The following is a 27,900-nucleotide window of genomic DNA, read 5'->3' on the forward strand; positions in this document are numbered from 1 at the left end:
TCTTCATTCTTTTACATGTAGTTGTCTAATTTTCCCACCCCCATTTATTGAAGAGACTGTCTCTTCACCATCCTTGGCTTGTAATTGTCTATTCTTGAATACACAATCCACACTGCATATTCATTGTATATTCTTTATCTTAAATTAACTGACATGGAAGCATGAGTTTATTTCTGTGCTTTCTATTCTGTTCAGTTGATCTATGCATCTGTTTTGATGACTATATCTTTGTAATATAGTTTGAAGTCAGAAAGTGTGGTGCCTCCAACCTTGTTCTTAAAATTGTTTTGACTATCAGGGAACTTTCATTTTTCCATGAAAATTTCAGGATTGTCTGTTCTATTTCTATAAAAGAAAAAAAGAAATATCACTGGAATTTTGATATAAATTGCATTGAATATGTAGATTGGGCCAATTACTACCTTTTACTGAGCACTTTTATGTACTCCTCTGAGTAACATTGTCTTTTCATTATAACCACCTGATTAAAAAAAAGAAAAAGAAAAGAAAGGAGAGTGAGACTTAGAGAAGCAGGTGAGTTGCCCAAATGGCATGTGGCAGAGAAAGATTTGTACCCAAGTCTCTGTGACCACAAAGCCTGTGTTCTTAACCACAAATACTGGATTTGTTTTGCATATGATCTCCTACCTTATCAAAATAGATCACTCAACATTTTTATAAACATCTTTCTCCATTTCAATAATTTTCCACAGTCTATAATTTACCCCTCTCCAGTTTCTTTCCTGTGATTTTGAATTTTCTTCTCTGATAAAGTTCAAATGTTCCCTTTAAACTTCCCAGTCTGCCAGGAGAGATCAGATTCAATCTGCCATCATATCTTGAGCTGATTTTCATGGAGAACCATTGGAGAGAAGCCACAAATGCCCATCAGCCCTCATGGGGAGGGAAATGACTTCCTAAGAAAGATCTCAAGAGACATGTGAGGTAATGTTAGCCACAGCACTTGGAGAAAACTATTGATTGTATCTCTTCTGAATTCACTTTTTAGCCCTTTTTGTATTTCCTGATTCTTAAAAGAAATTCAAACAATACAGAACAGAATGAAGAAAAAAGCAAAAATTTCTCTCTCTGCACCTAAAATCATAAGCCTTATTTTATTATCCTGTAAATATTCCCCTTAAATTTAATCACATCTTTTTGTACTTCTAAGATGTATTCTTATAAACTTATTTTTTTCTAAAGAATATTTTACTTTCACCTACATTGGATGAGAGCACATCCAGTGTGATCTCAAGCTACTGCCACAGAAAAAGACACTGGAAAGGCAGCAGATTTCTACTTCCTGAGTAAAGATCACAGGTACCAAATAATCAGATGTTAAGTTGGAAGTTCTTTAGGCAATTAGCACTTTATTTCCAATTAGTTCAGTTCAGTCGCTCAGTCGTGTCTGACTCTTTGCGACCCCATGAATCACAGCACGCCAGGCCTCCCTGTCTATCACCAACTCCCGGAGATCACTCAAACTCATGTCCATCAAGTTGGTGATGCCATCCAGCCATCTCATCCTCTGTCGTCCCCTTCTCCTCCTGCCCCCAATCCCTCCCATCATCAGAGTCTTTTCCAATGAGTCAACTCTTCGCATGAGGTGGCCAAAGTACTGGAGTTTCAGCTTTAGCATCATTCCTTCCAGAGAACACCCAGGACTGATCTCTTTTAGAATGGGCTGGTTGGATCTCCTTGCAGTCCAAGGGACTCTCAAGAGTCTTCTCCAACACCACAGTTCAAAAGCATCAATTCTTCCACGCTCAGCTTTCTTCACAGTCCAACTCTCACATCCATACATGACTACTGGAAAAACCATAGCCTTGACTAGACAGAACTTTGTTGGCAAAGTAATGTCTCTGCTTTTTAATATGCTATCTAGATTGGTCATAACTTTCCTTCCAAGGAGTAAGCGTCTTTTAATTTCATGGCTGCAGTCACCATCTGCCGTGATTTTGGAGCCCAGAGAAATAAAGTCAGCCACTGTTTCCCCATCTATTTGCCATGAAGTGATGGGACCAGATGCCATGATCTTCGTTTTCTGAATGTTGAGCTTTAAGTCAACTTTTTCACTCTCCTCTTTCACTTTCATCAAGAGGCTTTTTAGTTCCTCTTCACTTTCTGCCATAAGGGTGGTATCATCTGCATATCTGAGGTTATTTATATTTCTCCCGGCAATCTTGATTCCAGCTTGTGCTTCTTCCAGCCCAGCGTTTCTTATAATGTACTCTGCATAGAAGTTAAATAAGCAGGGTGACAATATACAGCCTTGACGAACTCCTTTTCCTATTTGGAATCAGTCTGTTGTTCCATGTCCAGTTCTAACTGTTGCTTCCTGACCTGCATACAGGTTTCTCAAGAGGCAGATCAGGTGGTCTGGTATTCCCATCTCTTTCAGAATTTTCCACAGTTTATTGTGATCCACACAGTCAAAGGCTTTGGCATAGTCAATAAAGCAGAAATAGATGTTTTTTTTGGAACTCTCTTGCTTTTTTGATGATCCAGCAGATGTTGGCAATTTGAGCTCTGGTTCCTCTGCCTTTTCTAAAACCAGCTTGAACATCTGGATATTCATGGTTCACGTATTGCTGAAGCCTGGCTTGGAGAATTTTGAGCATTACTTTACTAGCGTGTGAGATGTGTGCAATTGTGCGGTAGTTTGAGCATTCTTTGGCATTGCCTTTCTAGCAAATGATTCCCTCCCCCTACCTCTCAGTAGAGATCAAATGTATCTACATTCTCCCACTAAGAATTCATTGAATATCTTTCTGGTCGACCATGGCCAGACTATGTACCTCTTCAATAGCCTATTTCAATTTTTAAATTTTATTTATTGATTTCCTATTTTTGGCTGTGCTGTCCTTGTTGCTGTACATAGGCTTTGTCTAGTTGCAGTGCTTGGGCCTCTCACTGTGGTGGCTGCTCTTGTTGTGGGGCACAGACTCTAGAGCACACAGTTTTCAGAAACTGTGGTACATGGGCTTAGTTGCCCTCTGGCATGTTGAATCTTTCTGGACCAAAGATCAAACCTATGTCTCCTGCACTGACAGATTCTTAATCATTAGAGGAGTCCTAACCTGTTGATATAAGAAGGAAAAAATCAAAACCCAAAACTTATAGATTATATAAGGGTAATGTGCAAGAAATAAGCATTCCCAGAACCATTAAGTTCAGGTGATAATGGAGAAACATATTCCATTCTTCCCTTCCTCCATTGCCCAAAGGCAGAAAGCCCTAAGGTTGGGATTCTTTGGCTTTGGCTTTGGCTTGAATAGTTTCTCTCTCTGTACCATGGCTTCTCAATTTTAGGAGCATTGATATGAAAAGGAGAGACAGCCCACGTTTCCTTGAGATCATGGATCTCCTTTTCACTGGTATGTGTTGGTTCTGCAGTAAAGCAAGAGGGAAGTTAAAAAGAAACAGGGATCACAAAATATATTTCAGTGTGTATTTTTGCAAATCTTTTCCTAAGCTATAATCTGTTTTACTTTTGTGGTTTTAATTTTCCTAACCAGTTTAAACTATTTGGTGGTTAAACAGCTGTGACCTTTCCACTACTCAACATGTGATGTGACAGCACATTCTTCCTTCTGTTATTCGTTGTGTTCCTTTTTAGCTCTGATTTTTTGAATGAGTGAACTTTATTTCATTTTCAAGGTTTCTCTGAAAATCACCAAGTTTTGTCATTTGAAGCTTTATCACTTGAACACAGGGCTTCCTAGGTGGTGCTGGTGGTAAAGAACCTGCCTGCCAATGCATGAGACCTAAGAAACTCTGGTTCAGTCCCTGAGTTGGGAAGATCTCCTGGAGAAGGCCATGGCAACCAACTCCAGTATTCGTGCCTGGAAAATCCGCATAGACAGAGGAGCCTGGCAGGCTACAGTCCATAGGGTCGCAAAGAGTCAGACATGACTGAAGTGACTTAGCACAGTACAGCACTTGAACACTGAGCCTGCCAAGCTTTTCTACTCTCATTAGTAGGGGATTTTGTGGGTTTTCAACTTATTTGCCATGAGAACCAATGATGTGGTGTGTGTGTGCGCTCAGTCGCTAAGTCGTGTCTGACTTTTTGCAACCCCATGGACTCTGTAGCCTGCCAGGCTCCTCTGTGCATGGAATTTTCAGGCAAGAATACTGGAGTGGGTTGCCATTTCCTCCTCCAGGGGATCTTCCCAACGCAGGGATCAAACCTGTGTCTCCTGCATTGGCAGGTGTGTGCTTTGGCACTGTGCCACCTGGGAAGTCCCACGTGGAGAAGAGGCCAACTTTAATTCAGGGCCTGTGTGCTCAGTCGCTTCAGTTGTGTCCAACTCTGTGGACCCTATGACCTGTGGCTCACCTGGCTCCTCTGTCCATGGGATTCTCCAGGCAAGAATGACGTGGATACAGAAAATTTCAGATTCCCCAGTACCCAACCTATTTCCAAGATAAGGACACAGCAGCAGGAGATGTGGAATACTTCTTTTGTTAATTTTGTTAAAATGTCACTTTCTTTAAAAAAATAGATTCATTAAAATATTAAATATTTTTATTATTAAAATATTAAAAAAATATACATTGAGTACTTACTGTATCAGGCCACTGTTCTAGGCACAGGGGATCTGTCAGCAAGGAAATATGGACTAAGTTCCTTACCATGTAAAATTCACATCCTCATATGGACTAACCATATGTTCCTTACCATGTAAAATTCACATCCTAGTGAAGGGGACAGATGGTAACCAAACAAGTAAATATGTTACCTATGTTGTTAGAGTTTTAAAGTTAGAAATATAACATGCTTTTTCCACAAGTTTAGAGAGTGTAGAGGAGTATAAAGCAAGAAAAGAGATTGCCTTCTGAAGGTCCCGCCAACTCTTCGCTCACAAGTTACCAGTATTACAATTGAATGTGTATTCTTTCAGTTTTGGGTTTTTTTTTTTAACCATGGTTATACAAACATACAGGCTTCCCAGGTGGCGCTAGTGTGAAAGAACTCACCTGCCAATGCAAGAGACATAAGAGATGTGGGTATGATCCCTGGGTTGGGAAGATCCTCTGGAGGAGGGCATGGCAACCCACTCCAGTATTCTTGCCTGGAGAATCCCATGGACAGAGGAGCCTGGAGCGCTACAGTTCATAGAGTCGCAAAGAGGCAGACACGACTGAAGCGACTTAGCATGCATACACCTGTACAAACATATACTCATATATTTGTTGTAGAAAAAGGATCATACTGTACATACTGTGCTTCAACTTTTCCCCTTTTAAAATAAGATATGCAAATCTTCTCATCAGAAGATGTAGCTCTATTACACTCTTTTCAGTGTCAGGCCTATGGGTTTATTAATCCATTTCTCTATTTGTGATCATTTATATTGTTTCTATTTTCTCACCGTTATAAAAATGCTACAGCAAATATTCTTTTGTATTATACCACTTGCAGTGATAATATTTCTGTGTGTCATAATTCCTTCAGCTGGGCTCTCTGGAGCAAAGCACTTGCATATTAGACTGATTTTTCTGACAGTGAAGTCATTTGGAAGTCACATAGGAGTGAAAAAAGGAAGGATTGGTGAAGAGTCATAAAAACAAAATAGCAGAAAAGTAACTCTTGGTGAAGAGTGTGAACAGAACAAGATGAGAGTATAATTGACCACAGAATGTAACTACCCAATCTCTTTGTCAGCCCTCTCATGAATTCCCCATAAATCCCACAGTTGGCCAGTTTATCTGATCTCAGCACCATGAAGTGAGTATCAGATGGTTCTCATTTGGTGCTTGGTTCTCAGTCACACTGTTTTATGGACGCCCAATAGGCACTGTCAAATTCAAACCACCAAACGTGTATTGAGTTCTTCCATACATTACATGGGATTTGTTGAATTCAATCATTCAATAAATGTTCCTGGAGTGCCTGCAGTGTGTCAAGCACTGTGCCGGGCCTCTTATGGGAGGGCTAACCCAGTTATGGAGGCCAGGAAAGATTTCCCTCCAGGGTCTCCTGAGTGGGCAGGGTTAGTCCATTAGGTAATGATGACTAAGTTGAGTGAAGGGTTTCTTGGAGTTACTTACCAGGCGACCTAAGCAAAGGCTCAGTAATGGACAGAAACCAGCAAGGATAAGGGGCAGAAGAAAGCCAAGTGGGTCTGGATGGAATTTGCATATCATGACTGTGATATAGTGATTTATAATAAGAAACATGTATTTGGCCTTTATCCCCACAAAGCTCCTAAAACCCTTGGAATTTCCTAAGTGATAAATATGATAAAGGTGTTTTGTTGTTTATAACAACCCCCTTGAATCACACTTGAGTTTATGTTAATGAGGTGACTTGGAAAGCATCTAAGGATGGGAATGGGTCACCAGGGAACCAACCATGTGATTAGGGGGTTGGAACTTTCAGTTCGCTCTGACCTCCAGGGAGAAGAGAAGGGCTAGAGGTTGCATTGATCACCAGTGGGCAGCAGTTTAATCAACAATGCCTCTATGATGAAACCTCCATAAAAACTATAAAGTATGGGGTTCAGAGAGCTTCATGTTGGTGCCCTTCTCCTATACTTTGCCCTATACGTCTCTTCTATCTGATTGTTCCTGAGTTTTATCTTTTTATAATAAACTGGCTATCTAGTGAGTAAAATATTTCTCTGAGTCTTATGTGTTACTCTGGCAAGTTAATCAAATCCCGAAAGGGGGACTGTGGAACCTCCAATCTATAGCCAGTCAGGCAGAAGCACAGATGACGACTATCCCCAAATAGATCATATCAGAGTTTAGTTGAATGGTGGACAACCAGCTGGTGCCACAGAGAACACCACCCACATTACAAACGGGTGCAGAATTATTAATGACCGAGCATCAGGCAAGGTGAGGCTGGAGAGCCCACAGAGCCCAGAACGTGAAACTCCTCATAGATCATATTACGGATTTGGATTTCTCCTAAGAACAATAGGAAGCCTTTAAAAGGCTCTGAGCAAGGGAGGGAAGCTGTGGAAGGCAAGAAGGTGTGGTGACATAATCAGATTTGCAATTTGAAAATACTGTTCTGAAAACAGCATGGAGTATAGACATAGAGGTGGGAGTATGGTGAAAGCCTTTGCTGGGAACCAGATAAAAAGGTTTTGTAGGTTTCCTGTTAAGAGAACCCAGTAGATTAGACTAGGGTGGTGGTAGATTAAATGTAGGGTTCATGAAAAGATATTAGGAGGGAGGGTGATAAAGATTAGGAAGAGGATTGTGTCCAGAACGAAACCTAGCTTTTAGATATGAACAACTGCATAGATGGTGAACCACTCATTGAGGCTGGGAACACTGGGAAAGACTGTTTGGGGAGGGAGTTCTTAAATTCTGCTTTGAGAATGTTTAGTTTGAGATGTCTTTGAAGCAGCCAAGGAGGGCTTCCAAATGTGCAAGTGGCTATTTGGCTCAGGAGCTCAAAGGAGTGGTGTGGTTTGGAGAGATCAATCTGAATAGATGTGGTCTTTGAAGATCCTCAGAACAGATGTGGTCTTTAAAGCCCAGGTGAGATCTCCCAGGAAAGAACATGGAGCGGGGAGAGGAGAGATCCCAGGGCCAAATCTGGAGGGCTGTCCACAGTAAAAGATGCAGCAGAAGAGGGAGGCATTTGCATGACCTTGACTGTAAATGCCTCCTTAAATTTGCACCCTAAACATTTCACTTGCCTCTACCTAGTCCCTTCCCTGCTGGCCAGAGAGGAATGATGTGAATCTGGAGTCACATCATGAAAGCCAGGGAATTTTTTTTTTAAGAAGTGATGGTCATCGTTGTTGAATTCTGCTAAGGGGACAGAAAGGTTGGGCATGGAATGAGCTGTTTGGATTGATCTGTGTCCTGTGGGAGAGAGAGTGATGGATATGCTGCAGTTCACCTCCTCTTAGGCCGTCACTGTTTTATAGATCCATGCCTCATGCTCTGCTCTTTCTTCACTCTTCCAGACTGAGCAGTCCTGATGGCCTACCCCCCTCTCTCTAGAGCAGTCTCCAACCAGTCTCTCACCTTGGTATCCTATATTTCCTTTTGTGAGAAGGGCTCTTAATTTGTCACAAAAACACCCCTACTGCTGTTGAATTTGCTCAACATTTCTCAGTAGCTGAGAAGTCTGCACGGAGCGTAGTGCTCTCCTTTTCAGAATGACAAATACCAGGAAGACCCCTTTGCATGCATGACCCAGAACAGTGCTAAGCACATAGAAGATGCACAATTATTGCTTATTAGAAGGTGTGGTGATTAAAGGCATAGGTTCTGGAATCTAACAGACCTGGGTTCAAATCCCAGCTCTGATAGTCACTAGCTGTGTGACTTCAAGCAAATTACTTAACCTCTCTGAGCCCCATCTATGAAATGAGGACTGTAGCCAGACCTCATAAGTTTATTATAAGGGAGATAATACATTATGAGGATTAATGAAATAAATGAGGTCCAGGATCCCAGATCATCTGAACCCACTTGGAACATACCTAAGCCTGGAATGGAGACTGACTTGTCAGGATTCTTAGGGAGACAGGGCCTCCCCTAAATCATTGCACCCGAGCAGAGGCCAGGGAAGGGGTATAGCTGTCTGTTTGCCTGGACACTCACTTGGTGATGATCTGGGGTGTGTGACTTTAACCAGGTAGCACCCCCTTGTCTAATTTTCCAGGACAGAGACCATGACCCTCCATGGCCCCTCCTTCCAGCATCCTGAGGCCTGAGAGCCTCAATTAGATGGTGTGTTCCTTTTTCCTAATTCTTGTTCACTCAATTGGGTATTGAATTTTTCAAAAAGTTTCTTAAAAAACCAAAAAAGGGGGAACATGTCTTGTGTTTTGGAGCTCGGCTTCTTAAGTCAGGTCTAGGGCAGGGGCCCCTCTTGCACAAGTCTAGTGGTAGCGGTGGTCCTGCAGGCGTTTCTCCACCTAGGTCTGTACCTGAGGGTTCGTAGGACAGAAGGCTCACTGCCCATATTATTCACTGAGGTTTCCCTTTTCTCCTTGAGCACCACCATGAGCCAGACCACATAGAGCTGAGCCACACAGACTGGCTTGTGTGCTCAGGGAGCTTGCCGCCTGGCTGGGAAGACAGATACTACACACACAATCACAGTGGAGATGAGGGTCGCAAGAAGGAGGAGGTACAGGGTGAAGTAGCCAAGGCAGGACCAGAGAGAGGAAGCAGCTTGCCCAAGGTCACACAGCTGGGGAGTAGCTGAACTGGGAGTGAGGCGCTCCATGGTCGGACTTCTGGATCTCTGCTCTTTTTCCCGTCATCCTCCACGTAACCAGGAGGGAGTTCTGGGGCTGCCTCAGATGGAAACCTCCGAGATGCTCTTCCATGAGCACATGTCTAACAATCAGACACACTGTCCTTGGGCCATTTCCCTCTCCCTTCTTGACCAGCCCCAATGGGAAAACTTCCCAGAACACTCCCCCCACCTGCCCCCCCACTCCAGCAGCTGGTCACCCAACTGCTTCCTGGCGGGGAATATGAGGAACCAAGGCAAAGGCTGCTGGGAGGTTGAACTGACCAGCCCAGAACAGCTGGGCACCAAGTGCATAGGTGGGTGGCTGAGCCCCAGGCATCGTAGGAGCTACAGTGTCTGATGCTTGTTTCACGTACTCCTTCCCCGGCCCTGGCTGGGTCACTCTGTCCTTACTCAGAGAATCAGTGGTTTAATTGGACTCTGGTGGTTCAGACAGGACTTCGCTTGCCCTCCCTTCAGCCTAGCTCCCAAGGGCAGCTGTCTCGGAAGCCTGGCCTGGGCTGGTGCCAGGGCCTCAGTCCCTCTGTCTGGGTTGGGTGCTGCAAGGCAGGGTGCAGGCAGGTCTCCATTTCCTGGCATTGTCAGGAGCTGTGTTGTAGCTGAAGGGTGAGTGCCATCTTGCCTCTGGTGACCTGGGAGAGAGCCAAGGGGAGGGAAGGCAGAGAGAGGAGTCCACACAGACTCAGTGATAATAAACTGCCTAGGCTTCTGGTCACCTGGTGAGCTCTCCTCTCACATTTTCTAAGAAATACTACAGGAGTTAAGGCAGGAGCATTTATGGCGTGAGCTGAGCTGTGCGCGCTCTTCCTCAAGGCGGACAGGTGCAGGGTATTGACCCTTCCACCCGAGTCTAATGGGGATGGAGCCCCAACAGCCTTCAGCAGGAGGCTTGACACGAGAGACTGTGGCTATGATGACACTTAACTGTAGTTGACACAACCGGAAGAATCTAGAGGGCCAAGGTTATGCCTCTCAGCCTGGAGGCAGCAGGACAGGCAGAGGGGGAGAGGAGCTTCTGGGCTGACAAGAATCACAGATGTGTCTTTGACTGTGGATCACTGTTGCATGACCTGCAGGGACCCTGTGACGGATCTGCAGTAGGAACATCAGCCGGGAGCAGAAGAGACATCTCTTGTAGTAAGAGGCTGTGGGCTGTAGCACTGGCATAGAAGGTCAGGGGTACCAGGAATAGCCCACTGAAATAGGCATGGCTCCTGGTGAGGTGAGTGATGGTTGAAGGATTCAGAGGGGACCCTCTGAAGAACCCAGAAAGAGTTCTGGGAAAGGGGGATTTAAACATCAGTCAGGTCCAGATTGCTTGGAGCCGGTGTGCAAGCTGCTCTGCTGTTCTTTGATTTCTCCTTCCCCACCACGTACCCAAACCAGGGAGAACACATCAGGACAGGAGGACCATTATCCTCCATTTTTGGAAAGTATGTAACCCTCTACTGGGCCCTAGTTAGGAGCAGGGAAGAAGTATAACCTTGCAATAAGTAGTTATTGATCAATATACTGAACTGGACTTTCTGAGTTCTGAATTGAGACTGTGCTTTGTGATTTAGAGAGTGCTGAGAAAGTCCTGGGTTGCTGATGTTCTCATCCAGGTGTGTTAACTACATCTCGTGAGTTCTGTTGGTTTAACGTCACATTCGCTGCTTCCCTGATAGCTCAGTTGGTAAAGAATCCACCTGCAATGCAGGAGACCCTGGCTCAATTCCTGGGTCGGGAAGATCCACTGGAGAAGGGATAGACTACCCACTCCAGTATTCTTGGACTTCCCTTGTGGCTCAGCTGGTAAAGAATCTGCCTGCAATGTGGGAGGCCTGGGTTCAGTCCCTGGGTTGGGAAGATTCCCTGGAAAAGGGAAAGGCTACCCACTCCAGTATTCTGACTTGGAGAATTCCATGGACTGTAGTCCAAGGGGTTGCAGAGTCAGACATGACTGAGTGACTCACTTTCTGGCTTCCCAAGTGGGGCCGTGGTACAGAGTCCACCTGCCAATGCAGGAGATGAAAAAGATGCTGGTTTGATCCCTGGATTGAGAAGATCCCCTGGGGTAGGAAATGGCAACCTGTTCCAGTATTCTTTCCTGGACAATCCCATGGACAGAGGAGCCTGGCTGACTACAGTTTATGTGGCTGCAAAGAGTCGGACACAACTGAGGGACTCACACTTTCAGTTAATCAGTGGGAGAGCCCTACCTGGAGTCCAAGGGGTTATTGCTATGCCCAGGCCAGGACAAGGCTGTGTGAAGGGTAATGGGGAAGGAGCAAGCAAGGACCACCTCTGGGTGCGGGGAGAAGAGCATTTCCAAAGGATAGTATCCCATGTCCTGAGCAGGTGCTGGGGCTGGGCCTCTGGTGGGGAGCGCAGGCCTAGCCAGGCAAGACATGTGCTCAGCAGAGCAGAAGCCGGCTCCGTGGGAGCCCTGCTTAAAGGTTTCCAGGGCCCTTTCTCCCATCCTAACATCCCCTCCCTGCTCCTGCTCTCCTCCTGTTTTCATTGTGGGTTTTCTAAGGCAGTGCTGGGAGTGTAGGTGTGGCTGCTCCTCAGTTTTGTCTTCCCACCCTCTTGGTCTGAGTTCCCCATCCCCATCTAGAAGTTCACTCATCCTAAAAACTTAGGTTTCATTAAAGGTAGTCTCACTGTAGCTGGGGTCGGGGTGATGTATGTGAAGAAACCCACTTCTCTCCATCTTGAGGTCCGTCTCTTTGGTCTGGGACCCTGCCGCCTTTTTCACCTGAGCTACTGTGCTAGGATTTTAGCCTGTTCCCTTGTCTCTTCTAGCCCCTACGTCTTTACCAGCTATTCTCCACAGAGCTTCCATGGTGGTCATTTAAACGTGTAAACAAGATGATGTCAAGTGCCTGTGTAAAACCTTCCCATCATGCTCAGAATTAAAACAGAAGCTTTTAAAAGACTTAAAAGTATCTGTCAGAGAAGGCAATGGCAACCCACTCCAGTACTCTTGCCTGGAGGATCCCAGGGATGGGGGGGCCTGGTGGGTTGCCGTCTATGGGGTCGCACAGAGTCGGACACGACTGAAGCGACTTAGCAGGAAAAGTATCTGTGTGACCCAGTCCCTTACCACCTTCTGCAGAATTCTCTCCCGCCACTTGCCACCTTGTCAGGTGGCTGCAGGTGGCCGGGCAGCACGGGCTCTCCCTTTTTAGTGTTCTCAGGAATATTCTTTCCTTGCCACCCCAGCTCCTCTCTCATCTCCACTTAATGCCATTTTCTTAGAAAGGTCGGACCTTCCGTGCTCTGTCACAGCGGTTATTTTCTTCAGCCCACTTACTGCTCTTATTATCATGTATTTCTCGTCTTTGTTTAATGTGTGTCTCTTTCCCACACTGGCGGCTCAGTTAGCTGTTTGGCTCACCACTTGGATCCCCAGAGGCTCAGGCAGTGCCTGGTATACAGTGGGTCCTCAAAATGATGTGTTGACCACAATCATCTTAGGTTACATACTGGCCGCCGAGTATTTATCCTCTATGTGATCCATCCTGGAGCGGCCAATCATCTTAGGTTACATACTGGCCGCCTAGTATTTATCCGCTATGTGATCCATCCTGGAGCGGCCAGGAGGGCCTGAGGGTAGGCTGCTCTATAGCTCTCAGCTCTCAGGTGCAGAGCCAGGGGCCCTGAGAATAGACTCATCTTTGGAAATAGGTCCATGGTGGAGACCCAAATACATCTCTTGTGACTGTGAGTGATTTAGATCACTTTCACATCATTAAAATTGGACTAATAATGCCTATCTCACAGGTCTGTTTTTTTGTTTTTTGTTTTAATTGACTTACAGTTGATTGGAAAATTCCATGGACAGAGAAGCCTGGCGGGGGCTACAGTCCATGGGTTCACAGACAGTTGGACATGACTGCCTGCCTTTCACTTTTTTGATTTACAATGTTGTGTTCATTTCTACATAAAGCAAAATTATGCATATAAATACATATAGATATAAACTGAGTTATATGTATATATTCATTAAAATTATTTATTTATATTGAGGTATTAGTCAATATTGTTGTTGTTGTTTAGTCGCTAAGTTGTGTCCAACTCTGTGACCCCCATGGACTATAGCCCGCCAGGCTCCTCTGTTCATGGGATTTCCCAGGCAAGAACCTACTGGAGTAGGTTGCCATTTCCTTCTCCGGAGATCTTCTCAACCCAAAGATCAAACCCAGGTCTCCTGCTTTGCAGGCGGATTCTTTACTACTGAGCCACCTGGGAAGTCCCATATATTCATTTTTATATTCTTTTCCATTATGGTTTATCACAGGATATTAAATATAGTTCCCTGTGCTATACAGCAGTGTTACAGAAAGGGGAATCACTTCCAGGGCCCAAGGGTGGGCTCTTGTCTAACACTTGGAAATGACTTGTCTGAGGCGACACACGTGCTCACAAAGCAAGCGACTTTATTGGGAAGGGCGCCCGGGGAGAACAGCAGGGGCAGGAACCCAGGAGAACTACTCTGCTTGAAGTCTCGGGTTTTATAGTGATGGGATTTCTGGGTTGTCTCTGGCTAATCATTCTGACTCAGGGTCCTTCCTGGTGGCACGTACATTACTCAGTCAAGATAGATTACAGTGAGAAGGATTCTGGAAGGCTGGTAGGACATATGGACTAGAGCCTCCTCTCCCCTTTTGACCTTTCCCAAATCCTTCCCGTTGGTGGTAGATTGTTGGTTCCTACTTCTTTACTAGGCCCTCCATGGTAAGATAACTCATGCAAGGAGCTACTGTCTTGCCTGGCCAGGATGGGCAGTTTTGGTCAGTTGTTCCCCTAAGAGTAGGACCTTGTTGTTTAGCCATCCCATATATATTAGTAGTAGTTTGCGTCTGCTAATCCCAAACTCCCAACCCTTCCCTCCCAGACCCTCTTCCCCCTTGACAAATGCAAGTCTGTTCTCTGAGTCTGTTTCTATTTTGTTCATTTGTCTCATATTTTATTGGGGCTTCCCAGGCGGTGCTAGTGGTAAAGAATCTGCCTGCCAATGCAAGAGACGATTAGAGATGCTGGTTTAATCCCTGGATTGGGAAGGTCTCCTGGTGGAGGAAAAGGCCACCTACCCCAGTGTTCTTGCTTGGAGAATCCCATGGACTGAGGAGCCTGGCAGGTTACAGCCCATGGAATTTCAAAGATTTGTGTCATCTTACTAGATTCCCCATATAAGTATTCTTAGTATGATGATCTCTAGGTCAATCCATGTTGCTGTAAATGCCTTATTTCATTCTTTTTTATGGCTGAGTAATAGTTCATCGAGTGTGTGTGTCACATCTTCTTTATCCATTCATCCTTTGATGGACATTTAGGATGTTACCATGTCCTGGTTATTGTAAATATTGCTGCTATGAAGATAAGAGTGTATATATCTCTTTGAAGTCTAGTTTTGTCTGGGTATATGACCAGGAGTGGTATTGCTGGATCATATGGCAAGTCTAGTTTGAGGAACCTCCATACTGTGTTCCATAGTGGCTGCACAAACTCACATTCCTACAAAAAGTATGAAAGTGAAAGTGAAGTCACTCAGCCATGTCCGACTCTTTGCGACCCCTTAGACTGTAGCCTACCAGGCTCCTCTGTCCATGGGATTTTCCAGGCAATAGTACTGGAGTGGATTGCCATTTCCTTCTCCAGGGGATCTTCCCAACCCAAGGCTCAAACCCGGGTCTCCTGCATTGTAGACAGACGCTTTACCTCTGAGCCACCAGGGAAGTCCCCAAAAAGAATAAGAAGGTTCCATTTTCTCCACATCCTCTCCAGCATTTAGTACTTGTAGGCTTTAAGGATGGCCATTCTGACTGGTGAGGTGATATCTCACTGTCGTTTTGATTTACATTTTGCTAATAATTAGCAATGTTGAGCATCTTTGCATGCGCCTACTGGCCATCTACATATCTTCTTTGGAGAAATGTCTGTTTAGATCTTCTGCCCACTTTTCAACTGGGTTGGTATTTGTTGTTGTTATTGTATGAGCTGTTTGCATATTTTGGAAATTAAGACCTCATCGGTGGCATCATTTGCAAATACTTTCTCCCCACCTGTAGGTTGTCTTTTCATTTTGTTTCTGATTTCCTTTGCGGTGAAAAAGCTTGTAAGTTTGATGAGGTCCCATGTGTTTGTTTTTGCTTTTATCTCACAGATTGTTCTGATGGTTAAATGGGTGAGAGTCAGAGAAGGGAGATCTTTGTAAAGTACCTACCACGTGGCAGACCCTCTGCTGCATCCTTGATGTATTAGTACATTCAGTGGGAGTAAGTTTTATGAGTGACCATGTGATTGTAATGGCTCTAGCTAAGCCAGATTTGAGTTACTTGTTGGCATCTTAGCTCCCGGCAAGTCAGGGAGAACACTGGGTCACCTGGGCTGTGATCCGCGGGTGATCAGAGGGAGACAGCAGATGGCTGTGCTTTTTTGCTTCTTTGTCGTTTCCGTTGGCATTGTGGCGATGCCTCCTCTGTGGGGTAGGGACCTTAGAATGTGGTGTCTTCAAAGAGGTGATTAAGGTTGATGCGGTCATAGGAGTGGTGTCCTAACCCAATATGACTGTTCTCTTTATGAGAAGAGAAATACCAGGAGACCTTTGGGGAATGGCTGGAGACTTATCAGCTTTGCTTCTGCCTTCTGAAACCGAAACTGTTTCACTTCATGGGTTTTATGGGTGGCAGTTACTATGCAAATGTGTTGTGCGGGTGAGGATGTACCACAATGATGGTCGACATCCTTCTTGATACTCACAACGTAATGGGAGGACAATAAAACATAATTTCTGTGGTTGCAATGAAAGTGCTAAGTGGTACAGAAGGAGGAGAAAGTTCAGCTCAGCCTGCTGGAATTGAGATCTGAGTTGGGTTTGGTAAGAGCAGGGCTTTGGTGGTGGAAGGTGTGGAGTGATCATTCACTATTTCTTCTTTTGGGGCATGCTTCTCCATTTGATGGTAATCCTGGCACCCAAATCGCACAGCAGGGGCTTCAGTGTCAAGCAGTATTCATGGCTTCCAGCAAAATATTGTCTGCAAATTCCTCAGTTTCCAGACAAACAGGTCTGGCTCCCTACCTTCTCAGGCCCAGCTGGGGTGCAGACTCCTCCATACCTTTTTAAACTGGTGAAAAGATCAGAGCTGAGCCTGTGTTGACAAAGCACTAAAAACGGGGTAAAGTGACCCTTTTCCCAAGTGGAGGCATGGCAGACTGGTTAGCAGGTCACAGAATGGTTTCCTCTTTTCTTCGGGCACGTCTTTTGGCCTTCGCTTCCCTGAGGCCTTCCCCTGTTCCAGCCCCTGACCTGGGATAAAAGTATTAGAGGCTACATTTTGAGCACTTCATACACACAGTCCTCACAAATGCTTTCCTATTCTGCACCAGTTCCGAGGAGGGTGATGCTAAAGAGTCAAAGTTTTGCTCAGAAGGTGCTGCTTTTCTACCCCACTGCGTGCCTGGGGTCTCCTGACACCTCCATGGTATCACTAATCTCAGACAAAGCTTCAGGCACTTTTGTCTAAGGGCAGACATATGGGGCAAAGATATGAGTCATTGCAACCTTCTAACTAATGTCTTACTTTAGCCCATCCAGAATTCCCCAGGCAAGGTATTTTAATAATAAAACAAGGCTTTATCTAATGAGCTGAAGAGAACAGTCTGCTGTTGCAATCAGTTGGACTTTTCTCCAAAGCTCCAGATGTGTCTAGTGAGCAGCTTTGTTTAAAGACAACTGGACTGTGTGATGATCTTGTATCTGGTTTCACTTTTTTCCTATTTCATACTTAGAGCTCTCATTTAATTTAGTTTGTTTTCTGATTTCTCCATCTCTTTTTTGCTTTTCTTTCTCAGGCCTTTATCAAGTATAGTAGAAAAGCTTTTGTATACATAAATACAAATAGGTGGCTCAGATGGTTAAAAATCTGCCTGCAGTGAGGGAGACTGGGTTTGATCCCTGGGTCAGGAAATCCCCTGGAGGAGGAAATGGCTACGCACTCCAGGTTTCTTGTTTGGATAATTCCTTGGACAGAGGAGCATGGTGGGCTACAAAGAGTGGGACACGATGGAGAGAGTGGGACACGACTGAGTGACTAACATTTTTTAATATAAATAGTATGTATATTACATGTTTTCAAAAATTTATGAATTTTTTGCCTAACTAAAATATTTAGACATTTTGATTACACTTGACTATGCAGAGAATGCTAGACTTCTAATTTATATTCACTCAAAACTTTAATATAGTTCCATTTATTTTAGTATTATTGCTAAACAGTAGTAATCTAGTGTTACTAGTAATCTAGTATTACTGCTAAAAGTCTAGAAAACTTATTATCTTTGTGATTAAAAAAATATTGAATGAGGCTTGAAACTTCTAATCCAATTCTGAGTATATAAAGAAGCACTATGTTGTAAAAAAAAAAAAAAAACAAGACAGGAAATTAACATGTGATGTCATTAACTGCACATTTTGTTCAAATTTCACAAAACTTTATGCTAGCGTCCATTATTTGTTTTCATACCTTATTCAAGATTCCACATTGTATTTAGGTGCCTTGAGCAGCTTTAACTGCAACAAATTCTGATAAATTCTTTCATTTTTATTGTTTACAAATACTTTCTAATATACCTTGTATGGCTCCTATAGTGGACACTTAATTTCCAAATACACGGGGTTTTTCAAGTATCTTTGATATTAACTTCTCATTTAAATTTTTCTTCTCTGTAGTCACCCTGTTTTTTTCAGTCTTTTAACTTTACTGAGGCTTTCAACGGCTGAGTCAAAGATCTCTTGGCAAATGTCACACTGCAACTTGACAATATGTGGGCTGTTTTCAAATATCCTTTGGTATTGATTTCCAACAGAATTCCACACTGATGAGAACAGGCCTGTGTGATTTCAATGCCTTTAGACCATGAAAGGTTTGCCCCTTATTTTACATCCCTGGATATGTTCCCGTGTCTGCTGGTCTGTAGTTTATGGGAACTTGAATAGAATTCACATACTACGGTTGTGTGAAAACTGCAGTATTATTCGAGGGCCAGCCTGCCATCTCTAAAGTAAACAAACATTTCCTAAAGATTTTTTATCTCAAATATTCAACAAATGTTCATAAAATTTGCTACAATAATACTTAATGGAAACTTTTCAATGAAGGTTATGATCTGCAGCTACTGATATGAAGGATGACAGACAAAAAATTATGCAATCAAGTTTTTAATAACAAAGATACTATTTTTAACATGGTCAAATATACTTGGCTACGTCCAGATTTTAAAAAACAAAAGTATCTAGCCCAACAGTACAACCATACAGCTTTGTACAGAACATTCCATAGATCAACAGAAAATACATTTGAGCACAAAAATAAAAAATATTTAAAGAGAATCTCTAAGCAGCATTTTATTTCTGCAAAACAGACATATAGTACTGATTAAATATCTACAAGTGCTTTCCCTTTACAAAAATACATATATTCTTAATAGACTAAGTCATTAACAATGACCTGGTAATCTTTCACTTCAATTTGAATGATTTATAAGCTAAATCTTACAACCACAAAAAGGTTTTTATTTGTATTAAGATGTTACCACTTTTGACAAAAAGAAAGCTTAAAATATTTCATATTTCAAAGGAAAATTAGCAACAGAACTGTACAGTATAGTCTATGATGGTTTAATTTAACGTGAGGGCTACTCTGTTAAGAACTGGTGCGTGCTGTTGAGCTGCCAGAAGTAGGAAACGCAGAACACTGGTGCTCCCCGCACAAGCTCTTGTCGCCGACCACAGCTTCATAAGGACACTTGGGCCCCTATCCCCATTCAAAAAAATACAGCAAAAGAAAACCGCCCCCAAACAATGGTAGGCTGATCCCATTCCATTTCTAATGTGCAGAACGCCTGCTATGCTGGACTGATGTGAAGTCCACATACACATAATCTATTCACTATTTCTGCACTGCCCAGAAATATTTAATCTTCAGTTTACACTAGATTCGTTTCTTATTCCACGAAGCTCTGAAAAATGGAAGAAAACTGGACCCAGTATTTAATGTTTCACTTGATTCTAAAGACAACTAAAATTAAAACGCATTTCTGAATAATGTCTCAAGTTCTGAATCCTAGAAAAAGGGGCATAGCAAGTATGCAGACACATTTTAAATTATTTTTGTTTAATTTCATAACTTTCTAAAAAGGAAGTGCTCAAGCATTTTAACTGTATTTGAAAATATAGTCAGGATAGCAAATAAACACTGCTTGTGAAAACTATATTACAGTGGGAAGAGAATCACTTTTAAATTATTGGGAAAATGCTACAGCTTTAAGAAAAAACTATGAAAACCCTGTGATGTAATATTTAAGTATTTTTAATGAACTTTCAATCTGAACTTTTTTCAACAAAATACTACTGAACTAAGTGTATCAAGTAAATCCAGAATTAGTTGGTTATTTTGTGCTTTTAGAGGGTTTGAGTTTTAGCATGTTTTTCAATTTTTATAAACCAGATCTGTCAGACAGGTTATATTCCTTATTGTAGGGACAGAGGTGTATCTTAAAATGATAGCATTTCATATTTTTATGTTTCCAAAATTAAAGCTATGGCAAACTCTCTTTTTGTAATGCCCACAACCAGTATCTACATCTCACTGGTATAAAATATAGCCTGCTGGAAAATTCCTATGGTACACCAGAGTATGTAATGAGTACATCCATCTTTACCCTAGCCCAGGAGGTTTACCTAGGGGCCTGTCAGGAAGACTTCATTCATGTGGGCTTTACTTGAGGTGGCCCACAGCACGGGCTGCCCAAAATATCGGTGTGAGGTCAGGGCTTAACCTGACGTGCATGCTCTTCATCTGGGGCCCGTCTTGCCGAATTTGGCTGTACGGTTAAATTCTAAAAACAAAATAACTGCTGAGAAACAAGACAAAGAGTTACTTAAAAAAAAAAAAAAAAAACAACCCACAGGCCTTTAGGAAAATTTTTGTTTTCGGATACAGAAAAAGCATTTACTTATGTGAGTCCAAGAGAATGTACTGTTTTCTACACAAGGAAGCATGTCCGCACTTTTACCAAAGTCTGTCTTTAATAAAATTTCTCATATTACTAAGAACCCAGGAACTAAATAAGCATAATTTTAGTCCATATCACCTCCAAGGGATAAAAATCTTCTCAAATTAGAATTTAAAATCTCAATTTCAATTTTCTCTCCAAACTATGTATTTCTCCCATTTTTCATCCAGAGGGAGGCTACTGGTTGTGTTAATCTCTTTTTCACCTTTGAGAATTTCCTAAGAAATTCCAGATGGTGCTGGAAAAATAAGAAACATGGCTGAAAGGAAGTATGTTCTGATTATTGCAAGAAAAACCTGCATTTGATTGATCTTACCATGAAAATTAAGTTTAAAGTCTTTCTTTGGTGATATTTTAGCAACTACTCAAGGTTATTGCCTAATTATATAAAAGTAAATTGCAGTCTAAAAATTTCCAACCTCCAAACAGTTAAAACTGTCTCTCGCTAACATGGTTATTAACACTAAAATGTCTTTGGTGATATCTATTTTCTTATGAAAATCTTTCAAAAAGAGATTACTCTAACTTACAAGAGCCTATTTAGATATAAAACCATTGATAAGAGACAGGGACAGAAAACTCAAAACTTATGCAGTAAATCTAAAACAGAAATGCACTTTAGCGATGAGGCACTTTCTCTTAAATAGTTCAATAAAGCTAAACAGTTCACAATATTATATAACATACTTTTTTCCCCCTTAAAGAATCATTTTAATTTAGGTTACATATAGTTGAGCAAACTCATTACATTTATAAAATGTAGCATATTAATATGGGACAGACTTTTAATGAATAAAGAAATAACATACTTTTCTAAAAGCATCACCCAAGGTACCTGGACCCCAGACTGAATGATCTAGTATCACCTCATCAGTGAACCTTTTTTTTTTTTTAGAAATACTTAAAAGCATTTTGTTAACCTGGAGAAAGGGCCATATTTGGATTTTTCTATTAACTAATGTGATTACTTCAGTTAAACTGATGTCTTCCAACGCACAGGCCTTCTTTATATCCAAGGTCCCTTGACCCTTGGACATCTATGATATCTGAAGCAGAGATAACCGATTACAAAATCTGATAACCGATTACAAAATCTTTTGTGGAAGTAAAGTTCTTTCAGTTTGTTGCTTAAGAAACAAGAGACAAAATAAAAACTTAGTTTTATTCTCCAATTTTGCAGATTCAGATGATTATTCATATAGGGTATCTGTATAAAGAGTTAATTTTATTAGCACCCCAAGTTTGTAAAACTGACCATCTATGTATTTTTGCCTGTGTATTTTTTCTATATCTGGTTTCTTACAAATTTCACAGCCTGACTCAGGGGATAAGTAACTAGGGATTAGTGTATTACTAGACATGAAAGTAGTCCCATACTTAAAAACCATAGTTGAACAGATGAAGAAGTCTGTGGTTCAAACAGTAACACCACATTATTCAGGACCATCATAAAATGTGTACCTTTCCCCATATAACAGATGCCCTTCTCTATGCAAGAGTTTTCACATGTTTTGGCACATATTCCACTGCATTTCAATAAAAACGTTAATACAGTAACATTAAATAAAGGAATTCTATATAAAACTATTCTCAATTCCATAATTACTTCCTATACATTTCCTTGGAAAATAGAGACATTACATAAGATGAGGCAACAGGCCAAATTTAAAGAGATCATGTATATAAAACTCATTTAAGGCTGTAAGTTTTGGCTGGGAACCCGAAAACATCCAGGTCTCATTTGTGGTTTTTAAAATGCACTCTCAATTTGAGTTAATTAAAAATCAACTTCCATAAGTAATCACTGACCTAGATGCGACAAATTTTTAAGAAATCTAAAAATGCCTTAGAGATGTCAGGGAACTGGATTTCACAGCACAGCAAAATAATTTCTGTAGCTGGAGAGTAAATTCAGTTTTTGGTTTAGTGTAATGGTCTGTTCCAACCATTTTTTAAGAGTTAACAAAAATCTGCCTTTTAAATTCTGTTTGTGAGCCCTTCCAAGCACAAACACAATTTAACAAAATGAAATTTTAAAAAATATTGCCATGACCTTTTCCACAAAAGTCAGGCCAAAAACAACAGAAAACTTTAGACTTTTTGACTTGAAACAAAGATATACAGAAAAGATAATTATGACGTTTCAGCCTTTTATATTGTGAAATGCATCAAGATTTAGCTGTATTTTGTGTTTCTTAGAGTCATATACTTTTATTTCTAAGAAGCATTTTGAGATTTAGAAGGCATTAGCTTATGATACATTTTACTGGAAAATACAGTATAAAAGCTATGTGTGTAACACACAGATTGTGCTCATGTCAGATTTCTAAAACAAGTATTTTTCCTAACTTTTAAGATTATTTCCTAAGTTTCAGAAGTTAACTTTGTTTCAAAGCAATTAGTCAAACTGAATTTCCAAAGCTTATGAGAAACAGTGTAGATTTTAAGAGGTTTAAAATGAAGTTCTTCATATCATTTAAGGTAACAAGACTTTTGTTGACTTGCAGACTCATCTCAAAAGGAATGGAAGACTTAACAAAACTGCAAAACCAAGGACATTATCATAGCTCTGACCTTAAAGAACTTATTTATAAAACGATAATCCCAGTTCCCCCTAATTACTACAGGATCTAAAGTGAAATATCCTCAAACCATTAATTCTGGTTAGCATATTTATCTATGACACAGTATTTGTTCTAGTTTATGCATATGGTTTGGAAATGTGACAGGTTACTAACAGTTTTAATCTACAATTGCTTTGAGATTTTTGAAATCCATAAAATAGCTAATGTTACCTGCTCTAAACCCCTAGTATTTAAAATCATCATAACTTTCTGCATGCCACACTGACACACACCTAAGGCCAACTGAAAAAGGGAAAAGTGTACTTGTTAGATTAAGAACCATGATATCATGACACACACAGTAATGTGGGCTACACAACGGCAATGACGTCTCAGGAAGCAGCACCCGCTCATCATAAGGCATTATGAAAGATTAACCTCACTGAAACATGGGTTTTGTTAGAAGTGAATGTGATCAGCTGCCAACATTTCAAATGGTTATGAATCTCACTTCACTCTCCAAGGAGTCATGTACATTTTCTGGAAGGCGAACAGGCCTCCTTGTGCGACTGTAGACTACACAGACAGATGACCCCAAATGCCTACAGTTATAATGTGCTCTAATGTACAGAACAATTGGGATTCTTCCCAAAAGGACTTGCACACTCAAGAGTGAACTATTTTGCACACAAAAAGCTTACCGCAAACAGGACAGTGGCTCAAAGGCCATTTCTCTAAATATATTTCCCATACAAAATAATTTCAAGATATAATAATTATTAGTTCCTTGTACAGTACTCTATTTAAACAAGAATTAATCAAATAGTAAGTATGTGAAAACTGCAACACCACAAAGATTGAGCCATATTACTAGTGTAATCAAACATTAGAACAATCTTGGAACAGGCAAGCAAAATATTGAGAAGGCTAGGTCATGGCCGCACACCTACTGATTCCAACCATGACTTGTATTGTACACCGGGAGATGGCACGACACCTTATGCAGATGGTTCGGTAGCAGAATGGCACTTGGTTTGCTCTGAATAGAAACAACATAAATGCAACTGACAGTTTAGAGACAGACAGTGGCCTTGTTCGCATGTGAGAGTCTGGCTGCGTCCCTCTAGTCCACACACCTTTCACTGTGCAATCTGTCGACATAGTGCAGGGCTCGTTCGGCGGGGTCTGGGCCCCTTGGTCTAACCGAAATCAATTCTTGGTCGGTACTGCAATACCATGGGGTATGACTATAAAATAAAAACAGATGATGAGTAAGACTGTGTTGATAGAAAAACAATGCAGAGTATACATAAAAGACTTTAAAAAATGTGCAGTTATGGTTTACAATAGTTCTTGGGAATAGCGATTATGACAATTAAGACTAATTATTATTATATTTTTAAACTCATGTTCTAGAGACAGTCAACTTTTCCATAATTTGCAACAAAGGTCAAGTTCGAAAGATTGCGGCTGTCACAGTGGTTGCATATGTGAACAGTCCTACTGTTAGTACTTGGGGCAAGCCAGGGTTTGTGAGGACAGAACGCTCTCGCTGCTGCAGGGCATTCACTCATTTACCTGTGGCGCTGTACAAGACCAGCCACAGGCTGGACTCCATCAGAGCTGTTCTCTGTGTGAGTCCACTGAATCACAAATAACAGACCTTCTGCTATTACGGTAAAGAATCCGCCAGCAATGCAGGAGATCTGGGTTTGATCCCTGGGTCGGGAAGATCCCCTGGAAAAGGGAATGGCTACCCACTCCAGTATCCTTGCCTGGAGAATCCCATGGACAGAGGAGCCTGGTGGGCTACAGTTCATGGGGTCACGAAGAGCCAGGTATGACTGAGCGACTGACATACACACATGCCATGAATCTAGGAAGCTGGGGTACTGTTTACAAATCACACATTTTAAGTAAGTTTGACACTTTTTTATTTTTAGCATTTAAAATTTAATGGTCCTTTAAAAAATGCTGAAAAACAAGTCACTAACTGTTAGAGGAAACATTTAGGTTACCGCCTCCTTTCAACAACTGATCCTACTACATATTTGGACTGGACTATCATGAACTTGAGTGGTTCAGACTATCCTTCAGCTTGCTCCGCACAGGGAAAGAACCAACACGCAGCCCCGGAGAGGAGACAGCTTTCTGTGGGAAAAGCCACACCACTGTCTTTGTGTCTTTTTCGCCCTTTGCCGTATCATGTAGAATCCAAACATCACAAAGTCAGAAAGGGTCTGAAGAACCAATGGTTTTTCCTTTTCTGAAAGCTGCAGACTCCCCTTTTTAAAATGAAATGTCCAGGAGCTACTTTTAAGAAACCAAGAAAGGCTGAGATGGCCACTGGCTTGCTTCCCCCTTGTCTCCTGTGGGTGAATGCAAAAATCCTGTGAGAAAACTGTTTCCTTTCCTATAGATGAAAGGGGTGGGCTGACATTCTATGGTCTAAATCTATTTTGGTTAAATTCTGCTTGTTTTTATTTTACACTTTATTCTGTTCCCTCTGAATCAGAATATCTGTGAGTGGACACTTAAATCTATTTTAGAAAACTCCCTGGGTTTTCTGAAGTTCAGCCAGATGTAGAGACTAGCCACCTAGAATCTTACTACCCTGACCTGACTTCTTCCCATTCTACCCAACTCATCCCACAGCTTGTCTCTCATTACAATAACCTTTTTTAGCTTTGCTTTCCATTCCTGACTCTGTTAAATCTGTACACTTTCTGCAAATAAGTCACTCATTCAAAAATCCATTATCATGCGTCGAAGAATTCATTACCAATTCTACTAGGATGAAGGAAAAGAGGGAAGTAAAATGGCTTGGTCATCAGTGGTTGGAATTTTTTCGGTTTTTGTTTGTATATATGCAAATATTCCTTATTTATGGTATTTTTGCATGTACTTTTTAAAATGTGTGGGACATCTGCCATGTATTTTTCAGGATTAGTAGTCAACTTGGTTTGTCTGGTTTTTTTTTTTCCTTTTACATGTAAACACATGGAGAAAATTCATCTTTACTCTGAGATTGGTTATTTAGCTATGTTTTCTTCTTGATCTTCGATGGTCTCATTTTTAATGTGCACCATTTCAGCCATGAGAAACACATATAATGTGAGGTATGGACTGAATTCCCCACCATCCCCCCATCACTAATAGTCTCAGAACAGTTAACTGAAAACAAACCCTACAAGATCACACCCCTCCCCAACATCAACACTCCAGGTTTCCTAATTCCCGGGTCAACTACTGTCTCTGCTCCAGGCGCCTTGGCCACCTTGCAGCCCTCAAACCACCACACATGACCTTGCCTCTAGATGTCTGTCCATCCTCAGCCTGAAAAGCTCTACCCCAGAGAGACACACAGCTATTACTATCACTTCTTTTTGGTCAAAAATCACCGCCTCAAAGTGGTCTTTTAGTTATCTCATCTAAAATATTCTATTTATCTACTTCAATTTTTCTTCTAACACAATAAATTTTACTCATTTGTTTTTCATCTGTTACCATTTGTTAAGAGTATAGGCCCCATGAAAGAAACAAATTTTTTTCAGTTTCACTGGAAATTGTGTTCCCAGGGCCTACAAGATTGCCCAGTGCATAATTAAGTGCTCAGCAAATATTTGTTAATGAAACTTGGTACCTGCCATTAATCTGAAATACTCTTTATAGATTCATACATACTAGAGTGAGTTCCTGAGCTCTGCTTTTTACCCATGTGTCTATGTTTCAGTTAGTACCCGATCTTAATTATTTCAGCTTTAAAATACATTTCAGTATGTGGCCGTGCATATGCCCTGTGATCGCTCACAAAAATGTGACTGACCGAAAGTGCCAAATTACACTCCCGATGAACTCAAGAATGACCGACTGTGCCAAGTTAAACAAGAATCTGGTAAAAAATGTGTTTGAAACTATATTACACTTCATAGTTATAGGAAGAATGGACCACTGTATTTAAATTTGTTGTGTATGATGTACTGTGATTATATACGAGAATGTCTTTAATCTTAGGGAACATATATGCTGAAGTACTTTGTGGTCAACTGTCATGATATATGCAATTTAATTTCAAATGGCTCCATAAAGAAACAAGAGATATATTTATAAAAAGATTAATAAGATAAGCAGAGGAAAAAGAGGAAGAAAGGAAAAGAAGGGTCAAAAAATGTAGCAAAATGTTAACTGATAAATCTAAAAGTTAAGGATATTTCTTTGTGTTATGTCAACTTGTCTTGAAAAAATTTCAAAATAAGCTTGTAGGAAAAATGTGAATCTTACCAAATGCCCTTTTAGTATTTACTGACATTTATTTTACTTAATATATATAATTCCTCCCCCCAGCATTAAGCTATTCTTTGATTTCTGATAAAAATACTATTTGGTCTTGCTTTATTCTTCTTCTAGCATATTATTTTAGGACATTTAGTATATTATTTATCATTTTTGTTATGTTCAAAATGAGACTTGATATTTGTGCTCTAATTGGAGGTTCTCTATCAGTTTTTGCCTTCATGATTATGTTACATCTTTAAAATGAATTTGGTAAAATTCCACCTTTTTCAATTACTTTAAATTAACAACTTAGAATGATCTATTCCCTGAAAATCTGAAAGGATGTGACCATTCAAAGTAGTTTTATATTTAAGTATCCCTTAAAAAGTAATTCTTTAATATTGTTCTATGTCTTTCATTACTTAGTGATTTACATTTTTTTTCTTCTTGGGTGAATGCTGCTTCACTAGAATTTTTCCTACAAAATGATTTCACCAAATTTTCACAAAATTAAAAGATTTAGTCATATAAAGCTACACATATAATATTTTCTTATAATAAAAGTGATAATTTTTTCCTTGAAATTTTCTAGTTGATTTTTGGCTAAAGATGCATCCTATTAATTACAAGTCCAACTTTCTGACCAGACTATACTCCATAATGAAGTGCTGCAGAAAAAAAAAGCAAATGTGTGTGGATTTTTGAAAACTTGGTCTTACTCTAGTTTCCTAAAACTTTAGATCAGAGTTTAAGAATACC

The 27,900-nt window shown here is 41.1% G+C and overlaps 1 protein-coding gene across 7 annotated transcripts in view; it reads right to left on the reverse strand.

Moving 5' to 3' along the window:
* Window positions 1-18,430: 18,430 nt before the first annotated feature.
* The window catches only part of PCGF5 (polycomb group ring finger 5), a 122,625-nt gene continuing 113,155 nt past the window's right edge, over window positions 18,431-27,900 (reverse strand). For all 7 annotated transcript variants that reach the window (XM_027529490.1, XM_027529495.1, XM_027529492.1 and 4 more), the window contains one exon: window positions 18,431-24,113. In XM_027529490.1, the coding sequence (XP_027385291.1) occupies window positions 24,066-24,113 (48 nt within the window). In that variant the 3' untranslated portion in view covers window positions 18,431-24,065. The remainder of the gene's footprint in view (window positions 24,114-27,900) is intronic.

This window comes from Bos indicus x Bos taurus, chromosome 26, assembly GCF_003369695.1.
Source record: "Bos indicus x Bos taurus breed Angus x Brahman F1 hybrid chromosome 26, Bos_hybrid_MaternalHap_v2.0, whole genome shotgun sequence".
Taxonomy (NCBI): Eukaryota; Metazoa; Chordata; class Mammalia; order Artiodactyla; family Bovidae; genus Bos; species Bos indicus x Bos taurus.